The sequence below is a fragment of the Astatotilapia calliptera genome, chromosome 7 (assembly GCF_964374335.1).
Source record: "Astatotilapia calliptera chromosome 7, fAstCal68.1, whole genome shotgun sequence".
Taxonomy (NCBI): Eukaryota; Metazoa; Chordata; class Actinopteri; order Cichliformes; family Cichlidae; genus Astatotilapia; species Astatotilapia calliptera.
In genome coordinates, this window is record NC_137428.1 from 55,482,355 (window position 1) to 55,508,832 (window position 26,478).

Genomic DNA, 26,478 nt, shown 5'->3' on the forward strand with positions numbered 1-26,478 from the left:
AACACGGCACAAATAACTGTCAGATGCTATAAGATTTATTTTTCCTTCCATCAGTCCATTTTCTTTGCTGCTTGTTCAACAAGGCTGGAAACCATTCCCAGCCAAAACTGGGTAAAAGCCAGGGGTACACCAGTCCATAACCAGTCTAAAACACAGAAATAGACAACTACACACTCACACGCTCACAACTACAGTCAGTTTAGCATCACCAGTCAGTCACATGTCTTTGTACTCTGGGTGGAAACTACAGTGATGTTAGCCAATTTTTAGACTCAGCTTTATTGTCATTCAGCTATTTGTAATGATAACTAATTTCAGTCTCAGTATATGCAGTATGCTACTAAACACAATGCAGTATAAATAACTAAATGAAAAGCTAAAATAAACACACAACTAAGTGCTGAAATATGTTAATAAATAGTGTTCACACACACACACACACACACACACACACACACACACACACACACACACACACACACACACACAAAAACCTGTGTTTAAATGGAGAACTCAGTTAAGTAAATGTTTTGGGGATTTTTGGAGGCTCTAGCTGCTTTGGATGCTCATGTAACCTGTTTCTCATCCAACCACACTAAGCATGAATTGTATTTGCTAAAGTCTGTTTACTCAGTACTTCATCTGGGGTTCTGGAGTGCAAACTGAAAATGCCAAGGTAATTTGAATGTTGTCAAACAAATACTGAGGTGAGAGCTCCTCCAAGGACAAATATGAGCTGGCAGTAAGAACAAGGAAGGAAGATTAAGTTCTCAGAAGCAGCACGCACTGCGTTTATTCAGGGAGGACAAATGATTACACTGAAGCAGTTTTGGTCACTAGGACAACTGCACACTTAATCCACAAAGATATATTACTATTTAAGTTCCAACACCTTTTATCATCCTCTAAAACCTGTCTGGCGCTTTCAACTGTCACTAAGACGGTAGTGTGTCAGATTGCAGCACAAGTTTAAAATTAGAGACTTAGCAGTAATGTGATAAAACTCTGTGCGAGATACCGTAAAATGTATGCCTAAATGTTCCCCCAGTAGAGTTTCATACTCGATGTTAAATAATAATAAATCAATAACAGATAATCTGTTGGGATGTGTTAGCACTTAAATGTTTTACTGCGTCTGTTTTTGACTACAGTACTTTAAAGAAAACCTAACCTCTAAAGCAAAAGGCAACCTTGCTAAATGCATAATGCAAGTTTTAAATGATTTTGTGATTTAAAGAAATGTAATTCTTAAATCACCAATGTGAAAATGTAACCATCTCTTTTTATCGGTCTCTCATCACTGTATAATTTTAGGCACATATATTTATTACTTATTTGGAAGTTATTTGGCTTTAATTTAAACTGTCACTGGTCAAATCTAATGAAAACCAGTAAAAGAAACTTTTAAAATTATTATCATTATTATTATTATTATTATTTATTTATTTATTTATTTATTTATTTTTTTTATTTGGCCTTTCACCATCTTTGCTGTTACACAAATCTCCCAAGTATTTAAACCCAGATTTCTAACAGTACCACGTCTTCACATTGTAGCATCTCTGGTCCAGTTCAGTGAAAGAAATTAGTAGAGATGGGGCCTGGTGCGCAAGACTGGCTACAGCTACACCTGGCAATCAAAGCAGCCTTGCCTCTAACTTTAAGCTTGAACAGTTTCCAAATCAATGAATTCACCCATCGTATAGTTGTTACTGTTCAAAAGCTGTAGACGTGCATTTTAATTGTTAATGTGGGCATTTCACCATAGGAGTCTGTGGGATTTAGTTTCTCCACTTTGGAGTCAATGTCAAACAGCCTTTCCAGGATCTGCGTTTCTGGCACTTCCGTGTGGAAGTTTCTGCTTGACTAAATTTTCTGAGTTAAAGCCAGCTGATCTATTTGCTTTGAGTCAGACCAAGAGTTTCTGTTATCATTAAACCATGCAAAGACAACAGTGCATGTGCTGCTATAACATACGAAAACCAAACATTGTCTACTTTGACATGTTTTTTGGGAAAGGTTTTGTTGACACAATTAACATTTGCTCTGGTAAAACAAGCAGTTCATTGTATCTGACCTTTAAAAAAAAAGTACATGGGCAAGAGATTGTCATTATTTATTATGATTATTCTTAATCTAAAAGATATCAGGTATAATAACATATATCATGTAGGACTTATTCTGAATGTGAGTCTATGATCTTGATATAATATTTATTATTTAAACTGACTTACCTAAATCCAGATAATCTTAGTGTCAATTAAAAAGAAATTACACCTCGTATTATTGGTGTTTAGTTTAGGGTCATGAATAAATATTCTTAATCCGAAAATGAAAAGGTTACATGTAGGGGTTAAAGGAGAATATAGCAGGTGTATGTGAGGGAAAAATATCCCTTTGAAATAAGTTGCATATTAATATGTGTTGTGAACTCCACTATATATTAAAATGTGTACAAATTGTGGTCAGCTGACCTGTGACGCTGCTCTTTGTGGATTTGGCCAACTGAATTCAACATGACATGAGCAGATGTCTCATGCCTACATGTTATAAAGCTAGTATAAAATGTCAAATTTGGCAAGTAAATGTTATCAGCATCATCCTCTTAAATACATGAATGCTACCCTTAATGCAGCCTAATACTAACCATGTGCACCCCAACCTTTTTATTACACAATTATTATTATTATACTACAGTTTGTTTTGCAGGAAGTTTCACAAAAACAAAACTCTGCAGTATATAATATACAGTTCCAATATTTGATTAAAAAAATAAATAGGACTTAAGGGAAATTTCTGTCCAGTTTATCAAATGTCACCTACAGTGCAGTTATCTTTGAAAAAAACAAACAAAATCTTCCTGTCTTGTCCCGCCTTTCTTAAATCTTACTCTGACAGTGTCAGACCTTATTGTTATTTTTTAAACTTTTGACTCATCAAAGTAGCCACCTTTGGCAGATATACAAGGTGAACACACCCGTGGCATTCTTTCTACAATAGAAGTCAAATATTCTTCAGAAAGGTTTCCCATAAATGTGTTGCACTTGTCGGTTGCTTTGCTTTCACTATTTTGTCCAGTTCATCCCAAACCAGCTTGATGGGGTTTAAATCTGGAGACAGTGCTGGCCACTCCATGTTTTCAAGCATACCATTATGTTCTTTTTTTCCTGAGGTAGTTCTCGCATAGTTCAGACTTATGTTTTTGGGTCATTATCTTGCTGCAGGTTGAACCCCTGACCAACTAGATGCATCGTAGAGGGTATTGCATGACACTGTAGAATGCTTTGGTAGCCGTTTTGGTTCAGGGTGCCTCTCACTCTGTACCAGTCACCAGCCCTGGATCCAGCAAAACAGCCCCAGACCATCATACTTCCTCCTCCAGGTTTGACAGTTGATGCCACACACTGTGGAACCATCCTTTTGCTTACTCGACGGCGTACAAGGATCCTGCGTGATGAACCGAAGATTTCAGATTTTGATTCATCAGTCCATAATACTTTCTTTTAGTCTTCAGTTGTACAATGGTGGTGTTTCATGGCCCATAGCTTCTTTGTCTTATTCTGATATATTAGCAATGGCTATCTTACTGCAACTTGTCCTGTCAAATCTGAGACTTGCTTACTTCGACCACTATTAAGCTGTGCTTGAAGCTGTTGTCCTGTGAGCTGCCAATCACGGAAGCTGTTAATGCTCAGAAACTTGTCCTTTGACTCAGTTGTGGCTTTGGGTCTGCCAGACCTCTTTCTGTCAGAGTTTGCCCCAGTTTCTGACTGCATTTTGATGGTGGAGGAAATTGTACTCACGGACACCATGACTTTCTTTGTATTTCCTCCATAGGAAAGACCTACATTTTTAAGTGTTATGGTGGTCTGTCTCTCTTCCATTGTTTATTGCCTTTTTCTCACCCTTTTTTGGACCAACACACTACTTTCTGCAGTACAATACTGTTGAACCGATGCTGACGAGGGGATGGTACCACAGTGGGTTCCAACACTGCTTTCATAAAGACACAGGGGTTGTAAGTAATGCAGAAAAGTTGAAACACTTGTAGAAATTAGTAACACCAGCTTTCAAGGCTTGATCAACCTCTATTGATGCAGAACAGCTCTAAAAAAGAATTTTTTTCAGGGAACCCATTTTGTGTTTCCTGAAAAAGGCCTTTTGTACAATTCTGCAATGTTCATTATTTTTCAGTTTTGGATAACCCACCTTTTTTTAATCTCTGGCAGTTTACCAATTACCTTTGTACCATTTCAAGCTATTCATTTGATTCAAACTACTTTTGCAGTGAACTGATTCAAATAATTTAACTGAAATAAATAACTTAACTTAATAACTTCTAAAACTTTTAACCAGTATTGTATAGATGAAGACTTGTTTATTCATTTAGTCCCAGTCCTGTACTTTCTAGCGATGGTGTGTGCTTACACAAATTAGAACGTGTATTTAGTGTTAGGCTGCCAATGTGTAATTAAACTTGATGGTGATGAGAGGAAATGCAAACACTTTGAAATCACAGTTTAAATTCTTGCTAAATTGTTGCAGTTTTTTCCCCCCATAGACATTTAATGCATCATCACAGGCCACACCGGTGTTGATGATTCACAATGAATCTCACTAAAAAAACAGTGTGAATATGCACGTATATACCATAGCATAAAACATGTACAATCAGGGGTGGCCACACATGCTAATCATCCATTCATCCTCTTCCACTTCTTCAATTCAGGGTTGTGGGGGTACTTTAGCCGATCCTAGCTACCATAGGGTGAGAGGTGGGGTACACTCTGGACAGGTATCCAGAGAGGGCTAATACAGAGGACAGACAATCATTCGCACCTATGGGCAATTATGTTGAATAGATAATAGGTTGTGATGCTTTAGCACTTAAGATGATCACTACCTGGGCTGTTGGGGGGGTTCTTAATTTACAGAGGGAGACATACTATGCCTCGATTTCCACTCCTGTTTTCATTCTGGTAGGTCTTCATCTCCAAAAAACATTACTCTCCAGTTTTCTGTTTTCTGATTTTAGCTAGGTCGCTCTGAATCACAAGACTTCAGCATCTCACTTGTCAGAACATTTCTCTTTGAAGAACCCTATTCATGTTGATATACCAATGAGCTCTAATGGCTTCTATCCAATGGGTCCAGTTGCAAGTTGTCTTCAAAGTATTCCACGTGTAGTGACCAAGCATAGTGCACACACAGATTACCTCCCTAAGGCAGATACCTGAGCACAACATTTGAGTCACTTATGCTCTAAATACACTGCATGTTATAAGATGAATACATTGCTTCTAAATAGGAGAAACACTATGAAAACTAAAATAAATTGTCCGATAGTGCTAAACCTTTATAATATTGCTGTATTTATTAGTGTTTATTGTAATAGTAATGTATTGTATGGTAATGACTGTGAATACATCCAGTGTTTACTTTGATATAGCTGATAGTCCAGTAAACACACTGATTAACTAATGGTTATAGAATTATCAGCTGTTATTGAATGTAAATAAATAGTAATACTTTTCAATGTATATAATGTTACAGTGCTCAGACTCGTTGGACACAACTATAAAACCTTACAAAAACCTAACCTAAAGCAATTGCAACCTGAATAAACACAAAATTCACATTTTAATTTATAATTGTATTTATGAAAGAAATATAATTCTTTAATCACCAGTGTCAAAAAGTAATTGTGACCTTTCCAGTAACTGTTACTGGCACTTTACTGTTACTGTTACTGAGTGTTATTATTATTGTTTAATGCAAAATGTGTCAGGTGATGAAGTACAACTTCTTTTTAATACAAATAAGTTTAGCCATGTAAGCCTATATTCTGGCTGTAAAATATTAATTCTTTAAATTGATGTGCCACATCTAGACAAATTTAGAGTCAATCCAATAGAAATAGTGCCTTTCTTTAGAGCACTTCCAGAAATTTAGGCAGTTTTAGTATAAAATACCAGAAAGGGTGTTTGGATCCAGATTTGGGCTAGACATTGTCTTGTTTCCAAAAGTTGATTCTGTTCATCTGGACGTAGCGTCCAGATTAAGAATGCATCAAGACGACATTTGTCTTGGTTTATGCCTTCCATGGATATTCTATAATGACCCAAATCACATCAGAATGTCTGCTCTGATTGGTGGTCATGAATCAGTCCTCTTAATATAAATATATAAATGTTAAAGTAGGAAGTAGGGGAAGCCCAAGATGGGATGTAGAGTTGCAGCTTGAAGGAAACAACTGCTTAGATGTCACATAATAATTTGCATTGTGAGCTCCAGTAGACTTTACTTTGTGTACAAGTTGAATTGTGTTGCTGCTCTTTCTTGATTTAGCCAGTCGAATTTAAAAAGGTAAAAGCTAATCTTGTCTAACTCCTAGATAGTATAAAGCTAGTATAATTCACCTTCATCACCTTAAAAATGAGAAGCCAAATACTTCAGAAAAGTAGAGAGTATTCCTTCATGGGGGATAGGATTATAAAAGACTACAAACAAAGACTGCAATATATTGTTTAAAAAATAAATGTCACAGAATTGCCACCACATGCCTAATTGTCCAAAAGAACACACCGTGTCAAGCAGTTAATGGTCGTTGTCTTCGCAAATGTTATTTTTTCAAGTATTTCAGTTGTGACCTATGTATTGTTGATAGTTTTTTGCTATTATTATAATCTGTGACTATTTTAAAGTAATAATTATGTAGTATTATTTTTAAAATAATCCCAAGATTGTAACATCAAGAGTTTTGGCTTACGTGCATTACTGTGAGTTTCCATAGTTATGTGTATAGTCTATAGACCTCATTTCACATTTTATTACATTTGAAAAGCAATTACTGTTGGAAAGAAAGCATAAAGATGATGGACACAGTGTAAACAGATATATTATCATACATGAAAGCAGCCAAATTCTCTGGAAAGGCCTCATACCACTGCATGTTTGCTCAGAGATACGGACAATAGCAAATGAGTCTAACCATGTTTTCCCCATCAGGAAAAAAACTATTTAAGTGCTCATAGAGGGTTGGAGCAAAACAAATAAGCAATCTCTATATAAAGGGCCACTGGCCACTGTCTCACTGTCAGCTTCCTTTTTAACTGCGAGCCCACAGCGGCGACAATGAAGTGGAAAGTTGTGTGGTTGTGTTTCCTTGCTTGTTCTGTTTCCATTGTTATTGATATCCAAGCCGAGTTGGGTAAGATCAGATTCATAAGGGTGCAACTGCTTGTACAGATATTCGTGTAATGTGCATAATGTACAGGAATCTTTTAATGTTCATTAACGGTTAATTGTTATAGCTTTATGTGTCTGTAATAAGATAGACCAGTAACTGTAATTTTCTGTTGTGTTTATTTATGGGCATGGAAATAAATTTTGGTAAATGTCTTCTTTCTTTTTTTTTTTGGCTCCCCAGTTTACAAGAGAACATGTAGCACATGGGGCCGTGAGCACTTCAAGACGTTTGATGGTGATGTGTACCAGTTTCCCGGTATGTGTGAGTACAAGCTGGTCAAAACGTGCGATGAGTCTCAGAATTCCCAGACGTTCTCAATGGACATAAAGAGGAAGGAGAATCCTGGAAACGCTACAATACGTTTTGTGGTTGTGAAAATTAATAGTTATTTATACAACATCAGCAAGGATTTGGTCACTCTGGATGAGCAGAGGTAAAAAGCAAAACAAAACAAAACAATGCCAAGTCAAACAACATTTCTTTTGGTCCTCAAAATTTGAAATGAAAACAACTGTACTATACTTTGTGTCATATTGTTTTTGTTTTTCTCCCAAGTATTCAACTTCCATACTTCCAGGCCGGGGTACGGTTGGAAAAAACTGAGTTTTACTTAAAGCTTTACTCCCAAGTTGGCATCACTGTCATGTGGTACAATGATGATGCAGTCATGGTAATAACTTAGACATCATTTGTTTATGAACACTGCTGAAACTTAGAGTAACTCAAGACAGTTTTTTTCCAGGTCACAACCATATTTCTGATGGTTGTTGCAAAAAGTCTTAAGTCGATCGGAATTGCTTTACACTTGAGAAATGCCAGGCATTGGTTACAGAGTAACTTTTAAAAGATCTTTGAGAAACACAAAGTCTACATTGTATTGTGCTGGAAGTAGATTTACAATAACTACAAAGGGGATAAAAGCATACTGAAGGGCTGAATAAGCAGAATATTTGAATGGAGAAATGAGTACAAACACAACTGTAAGTACTAAGAAAGCAGTGGATGTGGGTGAAGCAAGAGTAAACACCACAAGTATTGTGTAGACTGTAAGATAAAATGCTCTTTGGTGTTCACTATCTCATCACTTTCAGTATAAGATTCCAGCTGTAGGTGACATTATGACAGTATCAAATGTAACTTTGTTTGTGTGTGCGCGCCTATGTGCGTGCTAGCATGTGTGCGTGTGTGTTGGGGGGAGGGTCTTGTTTTGGGTTTTTTTTAAGAAGAAGTATGTGTGTGTGAATGGGTGGATGACTGAACGCGTAAAGCGTTTTGGGGTCCTTAGGGACTAAGTAAAGCGCTATACAAATACAGGCCATTTACCATTTACCAAGAAGTAACAATAAGGTTTTTCCTTTGATTAATCAGTGGTTCAATCATCTCACTGTTTAATGAACAACAATAAATAAACCTATTTCTGCATTTTTCAGGTGGAAATTGATGATGAATATGCTAATCGCATTTGTGGACTTTGTGGAGATTTCAATGGCAATTCAGACCTCCGCGATAAAGGTGTATACTCATTTCATATTAATGTGTTTCATCGGTAGTATGCAAGAGTTAGAATGTAACGATTAATGTCATCAGATACAGGTCAACAAATCAGCCCCATTACGTTTGGCAATGGATGGAAAACCGCTAGTCCAATTAATTGTGAGGACCTCACTGAAGCGGTACAGACATCAGGGAAGACTGAGAATATGACGGATTCATGCAAGGAGTTTGTGAGTTTTTGTTATCCAGCTAGCTTTAAAAATAGATATGTGGTGATGTGTATTTGCATAAATCCTTTTACACATATTAACAATGCCTCTTTTTTGTCCCTTTAAGGAAATCTTCTGCAAAGACCTCTTTAAAAATGAATCCTGGAGCTCCTGCATTCCTCTGATTCACCCTGAGCCTTACATTCAGGCTTGTGTGAAGGATATGTGTCACTGTAGCAATTTAAATGGCTCCTGTGTCTGCAGCACACTCTCTGAGTTCTCTCGACAGTGCTCTCATGCTGGAGGACAACCTCCCAACTGGAGGACTCCGAAGTTGTGTGGTAAGGTTTTATGTTGTCATTTTTATTTCTTTCTCATGAGGTTGACTCTTGGACATAAAGAGTTACATTTCCCTGCGAAATTAAATTATTAAACTTGCATTTTGAGAGCAATTGGTTTTCTTACTACCAAATTTAACAATGGCAATGTAGGACGCATACGTAGACTGAAATGTGTCTGTAACAATACTGAGTATTTTATGCACAGAAGAGTGATTGAACTCATCAGGAAACTGAAATCTAACTGGTAATAATCTAAAAGAAATCTGGCATTCCCTTAGTAACACTGACATACTCCACTCTTTATTAGTGTCAGATGCACTACAAATATCTTGCAGTTCATAGTCTGAGATTCTGAAAAGATTGTTGGTAATGTTGGCCAGTGTTGTTCATGTGGTTTGATGTTCGGACACTTTTTCTTAAAATTAATTACTTACATGTAAAGTGAATTAAGAAGAAAAAAGATTATTAATTCAGTGGTACAATAAATAGTAATAAATCTCATCCATGTATTCTACGTATTCTTTTTTTAATTTCGTTTTTATTGACATTCAGCAATCACTGTACAGTATAATGTGCATTAACTTCAATAATTTGTTAAAGATATCTGCCTACATATCTATTTTTCTTCTATTTTTAACAGAAAGAACATAAATATGAAAGAAAGAAGAAGAAAAGATTAGATAAGATTAGCGAAATAAAAATCTGGTCTGAGTGTTATTATATAGTCCATCCGTTTCTGACATGATACAAACAGGTCCCTCTTGTAATTCCCATCTGTTTGTCTATATATTGTAATCTTCGCAGCTAAACATTGTCCACCCACGATGGTATATGATGAGTATGGGTCTCCTTGCATCAATACCTGCAGATTCCCAGACACGAGTATAGTTTGTGAAGATCACAATATAGACGGCTGCTTCTGTCCTCCTGGTTGGTGCTGTTTCTTTGTACTCATCATGCCTAAATGTTTAAGTACCAGTAATATATACGGTCTAAAATCATGTCACGTCTTTATTAGAAACTGTGCTTGATGATATTTCCACGGGAAGTTGTATTCCTCTTTCTGAGTGTCCATGCAAACATGACAAAGTCTACAAGTCCAATGAGGTTTACCAGGAGCGGGGAGAAAATTGGTATGTTTCACATTTCATGTTTTTCAAAAAGTATTATTTTCAATTCATTAGTGTGTGCTTTTTCCTTAAAGTCTTTGTGTTTTCAGTACATGCATTGCAGGTAAATGGTCTTGTGAGAGCCTTCAAATGCATGCTACATGTTCAGTTGAACAGGGTTCATACATAACCACCTTTGATGGTAAAGACTTCACCTTCCATGGAGACTGTGACTACACTCTGGCTAAAGTGAACAGCAAGGTGAATGAGTCAACGCCTCCAACTGTTAAAGATATGCAATCTTCTGATATTAAGGTGGCATTTTATATAGGCTGTACTCAAAATGCTCTATGTGTATTTCAGGATTATGTGAGTCCAAATTTTACCATTCTGGTCCATTTGACACAATGTTCACGTCAACAATACGACTCTTGTCTCAAGACCTTGAAAATTCATTTGAACAGAGACAAAAACAACGTGAGTAAACTACAGTAATTATAATAATTTACACTGAGCCACACTCTAATAGCATTTTTTTTTTATTCAGGCCATAATTTTCACCTCTGAAGGCAGAGTGCAGAAGAATGGACAGAAGGTCACTTTGCCTTATAACTCAGGTATATCAGAAACTAAGATTGTAGTTGATCATTTTATCCCAAATATGATCTTCTGATTTTTATTTTTCTGTTGACTCACAGGAGATATCAGTATATTCCATGCTTCATCCTTTCACATCATGCTCCAGACAAGTTTTGGTTTACAAATTCAGATCCAGCATGTGCCTCTGATGCAAGTCTATGTCAGTCTGGAGCAGAGCTACAGAGAAAAGACGCGTGGTGGGTTTTATATTAGCCATTAACCATAATCAGAAGTACAACTATCAGTTAATATGTATATATTAAAATATCAATATACCACTGGTCTTGAAGGTAACAGTAATTGTGATTATTTCTGTGTTGTATTTTTTTCTCACCATCATCAGCCATCATAGTGTAATTAAAAATTTTGGTTAAAAATAAAAAAGAAGAATTACAAATACTTTCAATATGCTCAAAACTGTTCGAGGCAATATTTTTAGAGCCTTTGTACGTACTCGACTTCCTGCAATCTTTAGGTTTATGTGGGAATTACAACATGATGCAGTCTGATGACATGAGGACTCGTCAGGGGATGGTGGAGGGAGAAGAAGGAACTTTTAGTAATTCTTGGAAAACTGACTATTCATGCAAAGATGGACATGGACGACTTGATGACCCTTGTTCTCTTAGGACGGAAAATGGTAAGTTGTTAACTATTATCATCAAGCATTATTCCTTTGATTTTTTTACTGCTCAAGACAGATTTTCTGTGATATATGTATCTAATCACACAAGAAATACAATAAATTCAAAAATCTTCAAAACTGATAATCTACTTGTAGAAAAGTTTGCCAAGAACTGGTGCCCCTTGCTACGACAGCCAAATAGTACCTTTGCACAGTGCCATTCCGTGGTGGATGCTGAGACTTACTACAAGGTACAAAAAAACCTCTCTGTTTGTCTTTAACTAAATTCAATAGGACTGTAATACCATAAAAATATTCACTGTGTTCTGCAGCGATGTATTTATGCTAGCTGTAACTGTGAGAAGAGCGAGGACTGCCTGTGTGCTGTCTTCTCCTCCTTTGCAAGAGCTTGTGCATCAAAGGGAGTGTTCTTGATAGGCTGGAGAAAGGATGTGTGCAGTAAGTGAAACAGCTCAGTAATGACGTTTTATGGACATTTTCTCTTTCATTAGTTAGTCCAAAACTATGATGTAATGACTATCATATTTTCTATAAAACAGACAAACGCACCAAGAACTGCCCAGCATCTCAGACCTTCTCTTACATACATCAGAGATGTCAGCTGACTTGCAGATCGCTGAGCTCAAAGATGCAGAGCTGCACCTCTGACTTCTTGCCTGTGGGCGGCTGTTCCTGTGCTGAAAATCACTACCTAGATGACAATGACATCTGTGTCCCCAAAGCAAAGTGTCCCTGTTATCATAATGATGAAACCATTGAACCAGGAAAGACCATTAACATCAACAATGACTACTGGTGAGTTATTTAAGGACTACAAATTAAACTAATGATTAACCATGACTATAATGCAAGCAATATAATGCAAGCAATATTGGTACAAACTATAATTTAAAGTCCTTTTGTGTTGCATTGTGTTTTTCTAGCGTATGCACTGATGGAGTTCTTCATTGTGATCCTTTGGCAGCTGGCTCTTCAAGTCAGTTATTAATGATATTCTTTTTCTACTATAAAACTGATTTGTAGTTAATTTACAGAATATTAAAGTAGTTCCTGCTTCTGTTACAGCATGCACTTCTCCAAAAGAATACTTCAACTGCTCCACTGCAGACAAAAGAGATGTTGGAGTGCAGTGTGCTCGAACCTGTTCAAATCCGGACAATGAATGCGTAAGCTGTTTTTGCTGATCAAGACCTACATTTTAGGTCTACTAACTTTTTCAAAATGTAGATACAAAGTCTGCCTTTGTGTTATCAATGTCATGTTGGTTTTACCAATCATCTATTTTTCTATTTTTTGTATTTTTCTTTCTATCCTTCCAGGATGCCACTGAGTGTAAATCTGGCTGTCTCTGTCCCAGAGGCCTCGTCGATGATGGTAAAGGTTCCTGTGTAAAAGAAAACCAATGCCCATGTCAGCATGGAAAGAAACTTTATTCCAGTGGAGAAAAAATCTCTAAGAAATGCAACACCTGGTATGATTGATTGATTGATTGATTGATTGATTGATTGATTGACATAGCATCACTGAAACTGATAATATATTATATTAGTTTTAGTCTTATTACAAAAATGTATTTAATTTCAATCCTTTCTGAAACATTTAGCACCTGCAAAAGTGGAAAATGGGATTGCACAGACAAGAAATGTCCAGGAACATGTATTATTTATGGAAGTGGTCACTATATTACATTTGATGAGAACTCATATGGCTTTCATGGACAGATGTCTTACACTGTAGTCAAGGTAATACATGCCTTTTTATCAAAAATAATTGTATGCTCATTTTATTGTGATTACTCAGAGTTCTTTAGTGGTAACAGAGTCTTATCATATTTGTTCTATTTGTTCACAAGGTGCATTTGCATAAGTAATATATATTTTTTAGTAACATCAGCTGTCAAATAAGCAATTAACTTTACAATATTTAAAGAGATTTAACACTTGATTTTGAATAGTACAGGACAACCTGAATTTTGATTTGATCAGCAGTCTCTGTTTGTATAAAATAAACATGCTAATGCTTGTCTCTTTTAAGAACACATGTGGTAATAAAACACAGGAGAACAACTTCACTGTTATCATAGAAAGTGAGATTTGTGAACTTCCAAACCCCATATGCTTCAGAAAGATCAGGATCCACCTGGGGGTAAGGCCATGTAGCTACCGGCAAGTAGAGGAAAATATTTTTAACTGCAATCTTACATGACATTGAAAGAAATCTCCCTTTACTTTCCATTATAGGAAAAGGAAATCACACTTTTAAAAGGTAAATCATTCCTACCTGTGACTATCTACCTGTACAACTCAAATTGCACAGTAAAAAAAAACAAAATGCAAAAAATACACCCTTTTGCACATTTTTACAGTGAAAACAGCAAACAGTTAAACAGTTAAAGTTAAACAGTGTCAACCCTATATATTGAATCTGTTTGATTTCTGGATGTTTATAATTGCTATTTTTATATGTTGGAGCTATTTCTTATATTTTGTTACTTTGTAATATAATGAATTATTTAATATAGTTTAGTCTGTTGCTGCACTTACTTTCTTGGAGCAACTGTAACCACATATTTTATTTAGGGATTAAGAAAGTATTCTTATTCTGATTTTGATTCTGAAAATGAAGGGGACGTCATTTCTCCAAATGGTACTGAGATTCAGTACACCAAAAGGAAGCTTGGTTTCTATCTGGTCGTTGAATTTGACATTGGTCTAACAGTTATATCGGATCATAAAGCAACAGTTAAAATCCGACTGGAACCACAGTACTCTGTAAGTGACAGTTTAAAAATGAATTATTCTATGTATGTAATGTAATATTTGAAAACATTTCTATGGCAGCAGGAGTTCTTTGGCCTGCTGCAGCGGAGAAAGCGTCACAGTGAGCTCTTGGGGCTGCGCGGAGGCAAGGAGAATAGGTGCACAGGTACATAAATTGACTGTGTGTCTGCTTTCTCCGCTGCAGCAGGCCAAAGACCACACCCCAGCCACAATTTACAAGTGCATATTTGTGAGAATGAAATCCCTTTTCCCGTTTTGTCAGGCCCTTCCTGAAAGAGTCAAATAAACCTTTATCTTTAAATACACATCTTGTTTTTTATGTGAAAGTCAGAACACATACTTTATTACGGTGGCCCCTAGAGACAAAGCACGTACAAACTCCAAAACACTTGCAAACTCCAAAGCACATGCAAACTCCAAAACACTTGCAAACTCCAAAACACTTGCAAACTCCAAAACACTTGCAAACTCCAAAACACTTGCAAACTCCAAAACACAACGGAAGTGCTCCAGGACGCTAGGGGCAGTGTTGAGCTCGATTTGCAAAATAAACAGCAAGTTTGTCTGTATGGGACGGTCTAGTCTCTGTTGCTTCCCAGGTTGCCTAGCAACCATGATACTAACCGCTGGAAACGTGTCATACAACTTTGTTCGACAGAAATGAAGGAGAACATATTTTGTTCATTTGTTTGTTTGTTTCTACAAGAGCTTTGTGTGATTTGAGAAGTATCTGAGGCTGAGACCACAGGAGAGTAAAACATGGTTTTTGGGCTTCATTTCCGTACTGAACAGTCATTTAAAATTAGTTAGTAAATAACAATTAGCTAATGTTGTTCATGAGACTAAAGTCATATCACTTTGGTAATGTAAATATAATATGGCCAATATTATAGTTATTATATTAATCATTATTAGCTATTACAGCAGTGAACATGAACTCTGTGTCAAATACTGAGCCTCAGTACAGATTCAAGTTACAGTTATTTATATGTCTTATCACCTTAAATCTTCACTCAAAGACAAGTATCTTTGACAGTGTATATATAGGTGTATCATATATAAGAGACAAATGTTGTTCCTTCATCGGGTGGGGGCCTCCAGCTCGCACTGGAACGGTTCGCAGCCGAGTGTGAAGCAGCGGGAATGAGGATCAGCACCTCCAAATCTGAGGCCATGGTTCTCAGCTGGAAAAGGGTGGAGTGCCCACTCCGGGTCGGGGATGAGTTCCTGCCCCAAGTGGAGGAGTTCAAGTATCTCGGGGTCTTGTTCTCGAGTGATGGGAGAAGGGAGCTGGAGATCGACAGACGGATTGGGGCTGCAGCTGCAGTAATGCGGACGCTGCACCGGTCCGTTGTGGTGAAGAGGGAGCTGAGTGTAAAAGCGAAGCTCTCAATTTACCGGTCGATCTACGTCCCTACCCTCACCTATGGCCACGAGCTGTGGGTAGTGACCGAAAGAACGAGATCGCGGATACAAGCGGCAGAAATGAGCTTCCTCCGAAGGGTGGCTGGCCTCTCCTTTAGAGATAGGGTGAGAAGTTCGGCCATCCGGGAGGGGCTCAGAGTAGAGCAGCTGCTGCTCCACATCGAAAGGAGCCAGCTGAGGTGGTTCGGGTATCTGACAAGGATGCCCCCTGGGCGCCTCCTGGGTGAGGTGTTCCAGGCATGTCCCACCGGGAGGAGGCCCCGGGGCAGACCCAGGACACGCTGGAGAGATTATATCTCTCGGCTGGCCTGGGAACGCCTTGGTATTCCCCCGGATAAGCTGGAGGAGGTGGCTGGGGAGAGGGAGGTCTGGGCCTCTTTGCTTAGGCTGCTGCCCCCGCGACCCGGCCCCGGATAAAGCGGATGAAGATGGATGGATGGATGTTGTTCCTTCAGTATGTTGGCATTACTAAATTTGGCTCATTGCTTACATATATTTATAAAAAGAAAATGTACAAGCTGTGATAACTGTTTCTGATAAAATGAAGAGTAGACTGATATATGAATCATTCCTTTATTGGGTGAGAAAATCAGACCATGTCATAACTGCTTTAAGTCATACAGAATAGATATCAGAGCCTTAAACAGGCTGACTTCTGCTAAATGGGTCAAACTGGGCAGAAAGTATACAAACACATAACATCCTTATAGAATATGATGTAACACTATAGATCAACTTACCTCAAAATATATAAAGCATATAAACAATTACAGTAATATGATGCAACAAACACAGCAGTACTACTAATCCAAAATACTCAAAGCTTCATAGAACTGGAACAAACATTTATTTTTAGGTCCATTCTGCTGCTGATACATACTTTAGGTTTCTGAATATTAAACTTGTTACTGCAAGTGGGTCCCTCAGTCTGTCCTCACTCTGGACATTTGCAGTTGTCACACATGGAAATCAAATGTGTGATAAGCTGCAGGATTCAAACACAAGTGTAACTTATAAATTAATGTTCATACTTTTATTACACAATCAGAGAGAAAGAAAAAGAGAGAGAGTGCAGGACAGACAGACAGGTGACAGTCTCAGGTGTATACACTGCTACAAAACAGCACAAAAGAAGGAGGATTTAGTGTTTGTGTTATTACGAAACAAGGAGAGTTCCCAGATGGTACAGTGAACACATGTGTGACTCCTGTGATTAAAGCATCTTTCTTTCAGCTTAACGAGTGAAGCGTCAGCTCGTTCAAACACACGTTAAAGTCCGTTTGGCTCGACACCACCAAACAGAGGCAGCAATATAACATAGCTAACATTAACAGTGCAGTGAATCCTGCTTGTGCTGTGATATTCAGGACTGCAAACCGAGCAGTATCACTGACTTTCAGCTTGTCGTGTTTGTGGATATATGACTGACTTTAATTATCCATAAAATCATCACATTCTCTGTAAGATTAAAGTCAACTATTGAACGGCGTATATTTTGAAGTAAAGGCTTTAAAACCATCGCTAATGTCACATAACTTTCCCGACATGTGGCCAACAGTAATGTTTTAATGTTCTTCATTATAAAAACATTTGTGCATAAATAAGTGACATAATATTCAGTACTTACTTCTGAAAGTTTACTCTTCGGCGGCTCCGCTTCCGTCGTTTTTTTTCGGCAAAATTATCCACACAACCGCCGCTCTATGAAATCTGGGATATGTTGGGCCATGAAGGGGACACCGACCCATCCTTAAAATTCAGGGACGCATTTGAGGGCTGCATTTCGAGCAGCCTTTGAATTGGGACAGCCTTCGTCGTGTCGCTGTGACGTAATCTGCCTTAAAATGCGGCCTTTAAGGCTGCAGACCCTGAATTGGGATACAGCCCAAATCCGGTCATTGGTACTTCCTGGCTTGTGTAGTTACTAGGTAACAAAAGCTCAACACTGCCCCTAGCGTCCTGGAGCACTTCTGTTGTGTTTTGGAGTTTGCATGTGTTTTGGATTTTGCAAGTGTTTTGGAGTTTGCAAGTGTTTTGGAGTTTGCAAGTGTTTTGGAGTTTGCATGTGTTTTGGAGTTTGCAAGTGTTTTGGAGTTTGCAAGTGTTTTGGAGTTTGCATGTGTTTTGGAGTTTGCAAGTGTTTTGGAGTTTGTACATGCTTTGTCTCTAGGGGCCACCGTACTTTATGGAACACATGTCATGTGTTATAAAAAAAAAGCAATGAACTTCTCTTGTTTCTCCAGGGGGAGGTGTGTGGCCTGTGTGGAAATTTTGATGGTAATGCGAAGAATGACTTCACTACCCAGGGTCAGCTGGTAGTGAGCAAACCACTAGAGTTTGCAAACAGCTGGAAACTGTACAGCAATTTCCCAGATCAGACAGCTGATCTTGAAGCTTGTACATCAGCACCCAGAGAAAACTGGGCAAAAATTATGTGTCATATCATAAAAGAGACATTTAACGAATGCCACTATAAGGTAATATGTTTGTAATTTGTCCAAATGAGTTCTATGGCTAATTTTATCATACATATTGTCACATATTTTTAATACATTTTTCGTGATTAAATAGGTAGACCACCTTCCATTTTATGAAAACTGTGTGAAAGATGCGTGTACCTGTGACAAAGGAGGAGACTGTGAATGTTTCTGCACAGCGGTTGCAGCTTATGCTCAGGCTTGTGCTGAGGCCGGTGTTTGTGTTGCATGGAGAACTCCAGAGATCTGTCGTAAGTAGTTATTCTTCACTCACAAAATAAAATGACATTTCAGCTTTTTATATACTTGATTAAATTTTAATTAACAAGTATTTTTGTTGAGTATTCAAATTGTTGAGTATTCAAACTACACAGGGGAAAATCAAAATCGACAGAGCCCATCGGTCCATTGGATTATCAAGACCTAATCACCCTCGTGCAATGATTATTAAGGTGCATAATCCGGTAGACAAGATTAGGATCCTCACTGCAGCTAAAGATAATGGCCCCCTGACTTATGATGGACAGATCATTCATATTCGACAAGATTTGGCAACAGGAGTAAAAGAGATGCGACGTGCGTTTAACGGAGTGTGCCAAAAACTTATCCAGAAAAATATGCGCTTTTATATGCGCTATCCTGCTACACTTAACTTTTCTCACGGAGGGAACAATTACTCCTTCCGTAAATCTGAAGATGCTCTTGCTTTTTTGAACAATTTGAGTTAAATTGAACACCGACAGCAATTGATTGAATATGATTAGTTCTATTACGGCACTTAAATATTAGACATACTCTTAATTTAAGGATACCCAGTCCATGTTAAGGTATATTGGAACTGGAAGTTGTACACTTATTAAGGAATGATTTAACTGTCCCGTCCCTTCTTATTTGTTTTTTCTTACAAACTTTATAAAGTAAAACATGTTTAACTCAGAAATATAAATGAGGTTGGCTGGTTCTCTCGGTGGCATGCGGGAGTTTGGAGAGGAAGTTTTGTGTCTTTTTCTTTTCCTTTTTGCCTCTCTGTCAGTGACTTTTGCTCGGTTTCACGAGACCAAGTTTTCTTTTTTGATGGATCGTAGGATCGTTTTTGTGGGGGGAGGAAAGGGGGATTTTAGGGGTTGTTTTTTTTTCCTTTTTTTTATCATTAATATGCGTGGTTATTGTTTCTGTTGTTTATTTATTTTTATTTTATTTTTTTCATGTTTTTGTCTATATAATGTATCTAAAATTACCCGCATTTCCTTCTATGGAAACATCCGTTTGCTTAATTGCAGTAGCGCACTCCGAGAAATGGTTTCCCACACATCATGTTATAATAGAGGGGGAAAAGAAACTATAACAAAAGAGATTGAGCTGATATGACTGACCTTAAAATAATTTCTTTAAATGTTAAAGGGCTGAATAATGTTGTTAAAAGACAAAAACTTCTTTCATTCTTGAAAAAGGAAAAAACACAAATTGCCGTACTTTCAGAAACTCATTTAAATGATTTGGAACACTCAAAACTAAAAAGAAATTGGGTTGGCCAAGTTTTTTACTCATCATATAACACAAAAAGCAGAGGAGTAGCCATCCTTATCCATAGCAAGTTGCCACTAACCATAGAAAAAGTCATAAAAGATAAGGAAGGACGCTACATTCTTATATCTGGTTTCTTATTTAGAGAATCTGTTTCTATAGGATGTGTTTATGGTCCAAATTCAGAAGATGTCTCTTTTTTTCCCAATCTCTTAACCCATGTTTCAGCCATAGCTTCCCCATATTTGGTGTTGGGAGGTGATTTTAATTGTGTTCCTGATCCTAGGGTTGATAAATCTCCACCAGGGAGTGAATTGTCGCTAAGAAGCATTAGATTGAAAGAGTTCTGTTCTGATCTAGAAATTTTTGATTCCTGGCGAGTACCCACAGATAGGGACTTTACTTTTTTTTCTTGCCCCCATCAGAGCTTCTCAAGAATAGAGTTGCTCCTGTAATCCAAGACGGTGTTGGATAGGATGGAAGAGTGTTCAATAAGGTCTTGTCCATTATCTGATCATTCAGTAGTAAGTATAAATATTCACCCACCTTATTTTGAGCCAAATTCCCGCCGATGGAGGATGAATCCTCATTTATTGAGTAACCCCTTATTTATTGAATATATCACTAAAGAGTGGAATGTTTTTATGACCACTAATAAAACGGAAGATGTAAGCCCATCTTTATTGTGGGAAACTGCTAAAGCCTATCTTAGGGGTAGTATTATCTCATACACTATAGCGCAGAAAAAGGCGTCAAAAGAACAACTCGATTTAGAGCACATAATACAAAAACTAGAAGTGCAGTTTAAAATCTCCAGGTCCAAAACTATACTTAAGAAGTTAGAAGCAGCCCGCTCAGCTTTAAATCAATTACTGACTAAAAGAGCAAAGGCAGCAATTTTCTTTGCTAAGCATAAATTATATGAATCTGGGAATAAACCTGGCCGTCTCTTAGCAAAAATAGCAAAAGGCAGGACAGATACAAACGTTATACAATCACTGTTTGATAATAAACATGTTAAGCATTATAAAACAATGGATATTAATCGAATTATGAAGCAGTTTTATATACACTTATACTCATCAGAGTGTAGTAATACAGATGGGAAGATGCGGGAATTTCTAGAGAAGGTGCCTGTTGTATCGTTATCAGAAAGTCACAGAAAAGAGTTAAATAACCCTGTGACAGAGGAGGAAGTGTGCCTTGCTATTAACTCCCTTAAAGGAGGAAAAGCACCAGGGCCTGATGGTTTCTGCCCAGAGTTTTATAAAAAACTAAGTCACCTTCTTGTAGGACCATTGACTGATATGTTTTTAAGAATGACCAATTGCCCCCAACACTCAGACAGGCTAATATTTTGTTAATTCTAAAGAAAAATAAATCTCCAGATAGGTGTGAATCATACAGACCGATCAGTCTCATCAATGTCGATGCTAAATTACTCTCCAAGCTATTAGTAAGGAGGCTTGAGGGCATTCTCCCACTGCTCATAAACCCTGATCAAACAGGCTTTATCCAAAATCGTTTCTCATCTACAAATATTAGACGACTATTAAATATTATACAATACTCGAATCAGACAAATCATAAAGCCTATGTTATATCTTTAGATGCCAAAAAGGCATTTGACAGAATCGAGTGGACATATCTATTTAATGTATTAGAGAGATTTGGCTTAGTTGAGGGTTTTATTGCATGGATTAAAACTATCTACAAATTTCCAGAAGCTTGTGTCATAACTAATGGTGTACAATCATCAGCGTTTCCATTGCAAAGAGGTACGAGGCAAGGCTGTCCCCTGTCCCCTCTCCTCTTTGCATTAGCACTTGAACCTCTAGCTGAGGCTATTCGCCAGCACCAAGATGTGCATGGTATAACAGTGGGTGGAACAAATCATAAGATAGCATTGTACGCTGACGATATTCTGCTGTTCTTATCAAAACCAGAACAATCAATACCAGCTATTATGTCTACCATACATGAGTTCAGCTCATTCTCTGGTTACAGAATTAATTTTGGGAAATCAGAAGTTATGCCGCTGGGTGATCAGATTAACTCTTTGCCAGATATCTCTAATCCCTTTCAGTGGTCCCCCAGCGGCTTTACATACCTTGGGCTAAACATTCCACCAGTTCTTAAAGATTTATGGAAACTGAACTTATCACCCGTTATAATAAAAATTAAAAAAGATTTAGATAGATGGCAAAAACTGCCGCTTTCTCTTATGGGGCGTGTGAACTTAATCAAAATGAGTATTTATTATATCCCCTACAAATGCTACCTTTATTGATCACTCAGAAAGTTTCTTGTGATATAGAAAAAGCCTTTTCAAAATTTATCTGGTGTGGCAAGAAACCTAAATTAAGGATTGGAACTCTACAATTGCCTATAGATAGGGGAGGCTTAGGCTTACCAAATTAAATTTTTTATAATTGGGCATGTCATAGCTGTATCTTATGGGAGTGGCTACATGCTTATCTAAATTCTCACTCTCACCTAGACTCTTGGTCCACTTTACCTTATTCCCTTTGGAGCTTAGCTGTCTGTGACAAAAAAAACAATATTAAAAATGGGGATTAAGAATAACCCAATCATTTATAATACAATAAGGGTCTGGGGGGAAATGCGTAAAAGGTTGGGTAGAGAAGATTGCACTTCATTCTTGACTCCTTTACTGAGAAACAAAGATTTTGTTCCAGGAATGTCTTGTAGCATGTTCGATAAGTGGCACAAAAAGGGATTAAGGGTAATTGGCGATTTGTATCAAAACAACACACTGATGAACTTTGAGCAATTGCAGTCAAATTTTAATATTCCTAGAGACCACTTTTTTGGCTTTCTCCAGGTTCGTAACTTCGTTCATTCTAGAATTCCACAGTCTTCAGAAATAGTTATATATGATGATATTGAGACATTTCTTATTAAGCGAAAAGACAGAACCCAATACAAAATCATACATCGCCTTTATATAGCTCCTAATGTCTTGCATAAGATTGCACCTCATATTTCCCATCTTTGTAGTAAATGTCAAAAAGAAACTGGCACTTTTTTTCATTACTTTTGGGAATGTAAATTAATCAAAAGATTTTGGAGCTTCATATCTCAAGAACTAAGTAATATTTTTAACAACCTGATTCAAAGGGACCCCGGGTACTTTCTTCTTGGCCTACCCTCAAAAGAATTAACATTGAATCACTTGCAGCGCAAATTATGTCACAAACTATTGCTGGTAGCTAGGAAATGTATTCTCATTAATTGGGTTAAGGATAAACCTCCCTCTGTGACGTTGTGGTACAGAGAATTATTTAAAGTTATTCCTCACGAAAGAACTGCTGCTATTTTAGGAGGAAATGAGGGTCTCTTTCTCAATGTTTGGTCCCCTTTGCCTTCTTATTTGCCAAATGATTTGTCCCAACTGTTGAGGGGGGGTGGTTGCGATTAAGATGTTCTCAGTTAAATAGGAAGCAAGTGTAAAGGACAATTCATTTTTGGAGTTTATCTTTTTCTCTTTCTATATCTGTGGGTAATTGAGTGAAAATATGTTTTTTTGTGTCTGTGTGGATGTGGGATTTTTGGGGGTGGTGGGTTTTTTTTCTTTCTTCTTCTCTGTTTGGTTGTGTTGTTTTATGCTATTCTTGATAAACGAATAAAAATTGTATATAAAAAAAAAACAAGTATTTACTACTTGTTTTATTACTGGGAATCAAGCAGGTTCTAATATACAGTAGAACTGAGCTGAGCTCTTTACATGTGTAAATTTAAATTTAAAAAAATGTTAAGTCATCGGTTATACGTTAGATATAAAAGGAAAAAAAATAGAACAAAGGCACTGTTGTCGTCATGCCATAGGTATGTTCTTCAGGTTTGGCTTCTTGTTTAATATTGCTGATAGTGCTGTCAGCGTTAATGTTGTTAAATTGACATTAACGCCATAACTGCATTAACACGGCAAGTACTCCGTTAATGCTAACATGCATGGGGTTGCACAGCGTCACCGTGTTAGCTCAGTTAGCTCGTTAAGTTAGTTCCCTGAGTGATCCCTTGGACCACTGTGAGAAACAGTAGATGTGTGGACTGTGGTCACGCCAGCATCTAATCCATCCACGTTACATGGTTTATTAAAATTATCAAATCACAGCATTTACATTTATGTTAGACTACTTTTATTTAACTGCTTTAGCCCACTTACAATGAAAATTTAAAAAAAATCTTGTTCATGACCTGTGTAGCACGTTAACACTATTGGAAGTAAAAACTTTCTTCTTCTATTTTCTTAAATAAAGCTCTGACTTGTATTATGAGTATGAGTCTGTGGTCTGGGAGAGAGTCCTGTAACTCTGTCTGCAAAATACAGTATATGATGACCAATGTTGGGCAATTAATTACATAGTTACTTATTCAAAAATGTTACTGAGTTTTACCTAAAAATGCAGCCAAGGCGTTTTTTTAAATAAACATTTCAAACTATTTACAGAACAATCAGCTGTTCCGCATCAAATCTGATGCCACAAAAATTATTTGTGCCACTACAAAAAATAATTTCTGTCCACTATGAGATAAAGGAGAACAACAGCCTGATACCTGCAGGCCTGACAAAAGAAGATGTATCACTCCTATAACACCTGTAACATTCAGTAGATGCCTCATTGTTCTGACACACAACAAAACTACTGACTACATTACACACTAACTACACAAGATTTGCGCTCAACTTCGCTAAACTTCGCAAATCTCTCACATCTCAAAACACTACCGTCACTCCTAAAACTTCCTCCCGTTTCTTAACAACTAAATGCCATGTTTTGATTGGTCGACATGGGAAAGGGCGGGGGACGGGGGACGGGGGGGTGTTGTTTTTCCTCACAGGCGGAGAGTGTTTTTGAGCGTTTTCCTTATAAAACACAGTTTGCACAATTTCTTCCCACAGTAAATATAGACAACGATAGTATTCAGGAAAAAAAGAAAGCATTGCATATTTTTTTTTATCATAACTCTAGTTTTACGTGGCCTGTGGTATAGTCCACACTTTTTCAGTCAATTATTCCGTCTGTCCTGCTCAATTCTCCAATGGTTGTACACGTTGTCATTAACGTGGCTTCACTCCTGGTCAGCCACGCCGCTTTGGGATAAAGTGGCATCGTTCTAATCCCATTCGGGAGCAGCCAGTCGCTTACCGACTAAAATTGTAAAACAGAATTGTTAAAGTTTTAATTTTCATTTCATTTCAGGTTTGATTGTTTTTGTGCGCAACGCAGATTTTTGGTGCGCAGAGACCGTGCCAGCAGTGCGCAATTGCGCACGCGCACAGCTTAGAGGGAACATTGCTTGCAGCGTTAATGCGGTCATGGCTTTAACATCATTTTAACAAGATTAACGCTGACAGCACTACCTGCTGAATGTTCCTATTTAGACTGTATTGCTGCTTTAGAGTACAAAGTTTTGCTTTTTGTCTATTTTTTAATCTTAAACTTAAAATCTGAGATTCTTGCTTTGGGTTAATTATTCTTGTGACACATTTCAGTTTTATAATTATTGTATTTTTGATTTGTGGCTAAATGTATTATTCCTGCCTCCCCCGTGTCCTTATCTATGTTGAGCATGAGTTTTCTTGTCTCTGTGCTTAGTAGGTGTCTTTTATTATTTTTCTGTTATTTTAATAGTTTTTGCTGGTGTCTTGCCTTGACTTCCTGTTTGTTAAATTATCTTGATTATTTTCACACTTGTTAATTACTTGATATACTGTCTCATTCTCAGTTCCAATTCAATTCAATTTATTTATATAACACAAGATCACAGTCCTCGAGAGCTACTGTCCTGCAGCTTTTAGATGCATCCCTACTCCAACACAGCTGAATCAAATGTTTGATTACCTCTTCAGCATGCCATCAAGTTTGGAAAAGGTCTGATAACAAGCCATTCATTTGATTCAGCTGTGTCGGAACAAGGATGCATCTAAAAGCTGCAGGACAGTTGCTCTCGAGGACTGGGATTGGGCACCCCTGCAATAGACTATGGGAAAACACACACACAAACCATCCAGCCAGCCAGCCAGCCAGCCAGCCATCCATCCATCATCTTCCACTTATCTGAGGCCGTGTCACAGGTGCAGCAGCCTAAGCACAGAAGCACAGGCCTCCCTCTCCCCAGCCACCTCTTCCAGCTTGTCAGGAGGGACATCAAGGTGTTCCCAGGCCAGCAGAGAGATAACATCTCCCCAGCGTGTCCTTGGTCTGTCCTGGATCCTCCTCCCAGTGAGGCATGTCCAGAACACCTCACCAAGGAGGCATCCTTATCAGATGTCCAAACTACCTCAACTGGCCACTTTTGATGTGGAACCTCTTCGAAGCAGTCCAAAAGTCTTTTTCCATGGCCTCTCCAAAATCCTCCAACACACCTGAGTTTTTGCTTCATCCACTGCCTGAGCCACATCCACTTAGCCTGATGGTACCTATCAGCTGCCTCCAAAGTCCCACAAGGTTAACCAAGCCCAATAGGACTTCAGTGTTCACCATTTGGTTCGGAAGTTATCACCACAGCAGGCACCAACCACCTTGTAGCTGCAGCTCGGTCCAGTGGCTTTGGCAA

At 37.8% G+C, this 26,478-nt stretch overlaps 1 protein-coding gene across 1 annotated transcript in view; it reads left to right on the forward strand.

The window, feature by feature from the left end:
* Window positions 1–7,389: 7,389 nt before the first annotated feature.
* LOC113026597 (mucin-2) overlaps window positions 7,390–26,478 on the forward strand; it is a gene marked incomplete at its 5' end in the record, with an annotated part of 37,641 nt that continues 18,552 nt past the window's right edge. The window contains 23 exons of the mRNA XM_080303300.1: window positions 7,390–7,682; window positions 7,805–7,919; window positions 8,680–8,771; window positions 8,841–8,973; window positions 9,080–9,293; window positions 10,098–10,223; window positions 10,312–10,426; window positions 10,513–10,663; window positions 10,766–10,879; window positions 10,950–11,019; window positions 11,101–11,238; window positions 11,517–11,681; window positions 11,823–11,917; window positions 11,999–12,125; window positions 12,227–12,482; window positions 12,611–12,663; window positions 12,753–12,853; window positions 13,007–13,158; window positions 13,291–13,429; window positions 13,811–13,832; window positions 14,313–14,458; window positions 18,136–18,369; window positions 18,464–18,620. Of these exons, the coding sequence (XP_080159426.1) occupies window positions 7,390–7,682; window positions 7,805–7,919; window positions 8,680–8,771; window positions 8,841–8,973; window positions 9,080–9,293; window positions 10,098–10,223; window positions 10,312–10,426; window positions 10,513–10,663; window positions 10,766–10,879; window positions 10,950–11,019; window positions 11,101–11,238; window positions 11,517–11,681; window positions 11,823–11,917; window positions 11,999–12,125; window positions 12,227–12,482; window positions 12,611–12,663; window positions 12,753–12,853; window positions 13,007–13,158; window positions 13,291–13,429; window positions 13,811–13,832; window positions 14,313–14,458; window positions 18,136–18,369; window positions 18,464–18,620 (3,208 nt within the window). The remainder of the gene's footprint in view (window positions 7,683–7,804; window positions 7,920–8,679; window positions 8,772–8,840; window positions 8,974–9,079; window positions 9,294–10,097; window positions 10,224–10,311; window positions 10,427–10,512; window positions 10,664–10,765; window positions 10,880–10,949; window positions 11,020–11,100; window positions 11,239–11,516; window positions 11,682–11,822; window positions 11,918–11,998; window positions 12,126–12,226; window positions 12,483–12,610; window positions 12,664–12,752; window positions 12,854–13,006; window positions 13,159–13,290; window positions 13,430–13,810; window positions 13,833–14,312; window positions 14,459–18,135; window positions 18,370–18,463; window positions 18,621–26,478) is intronic.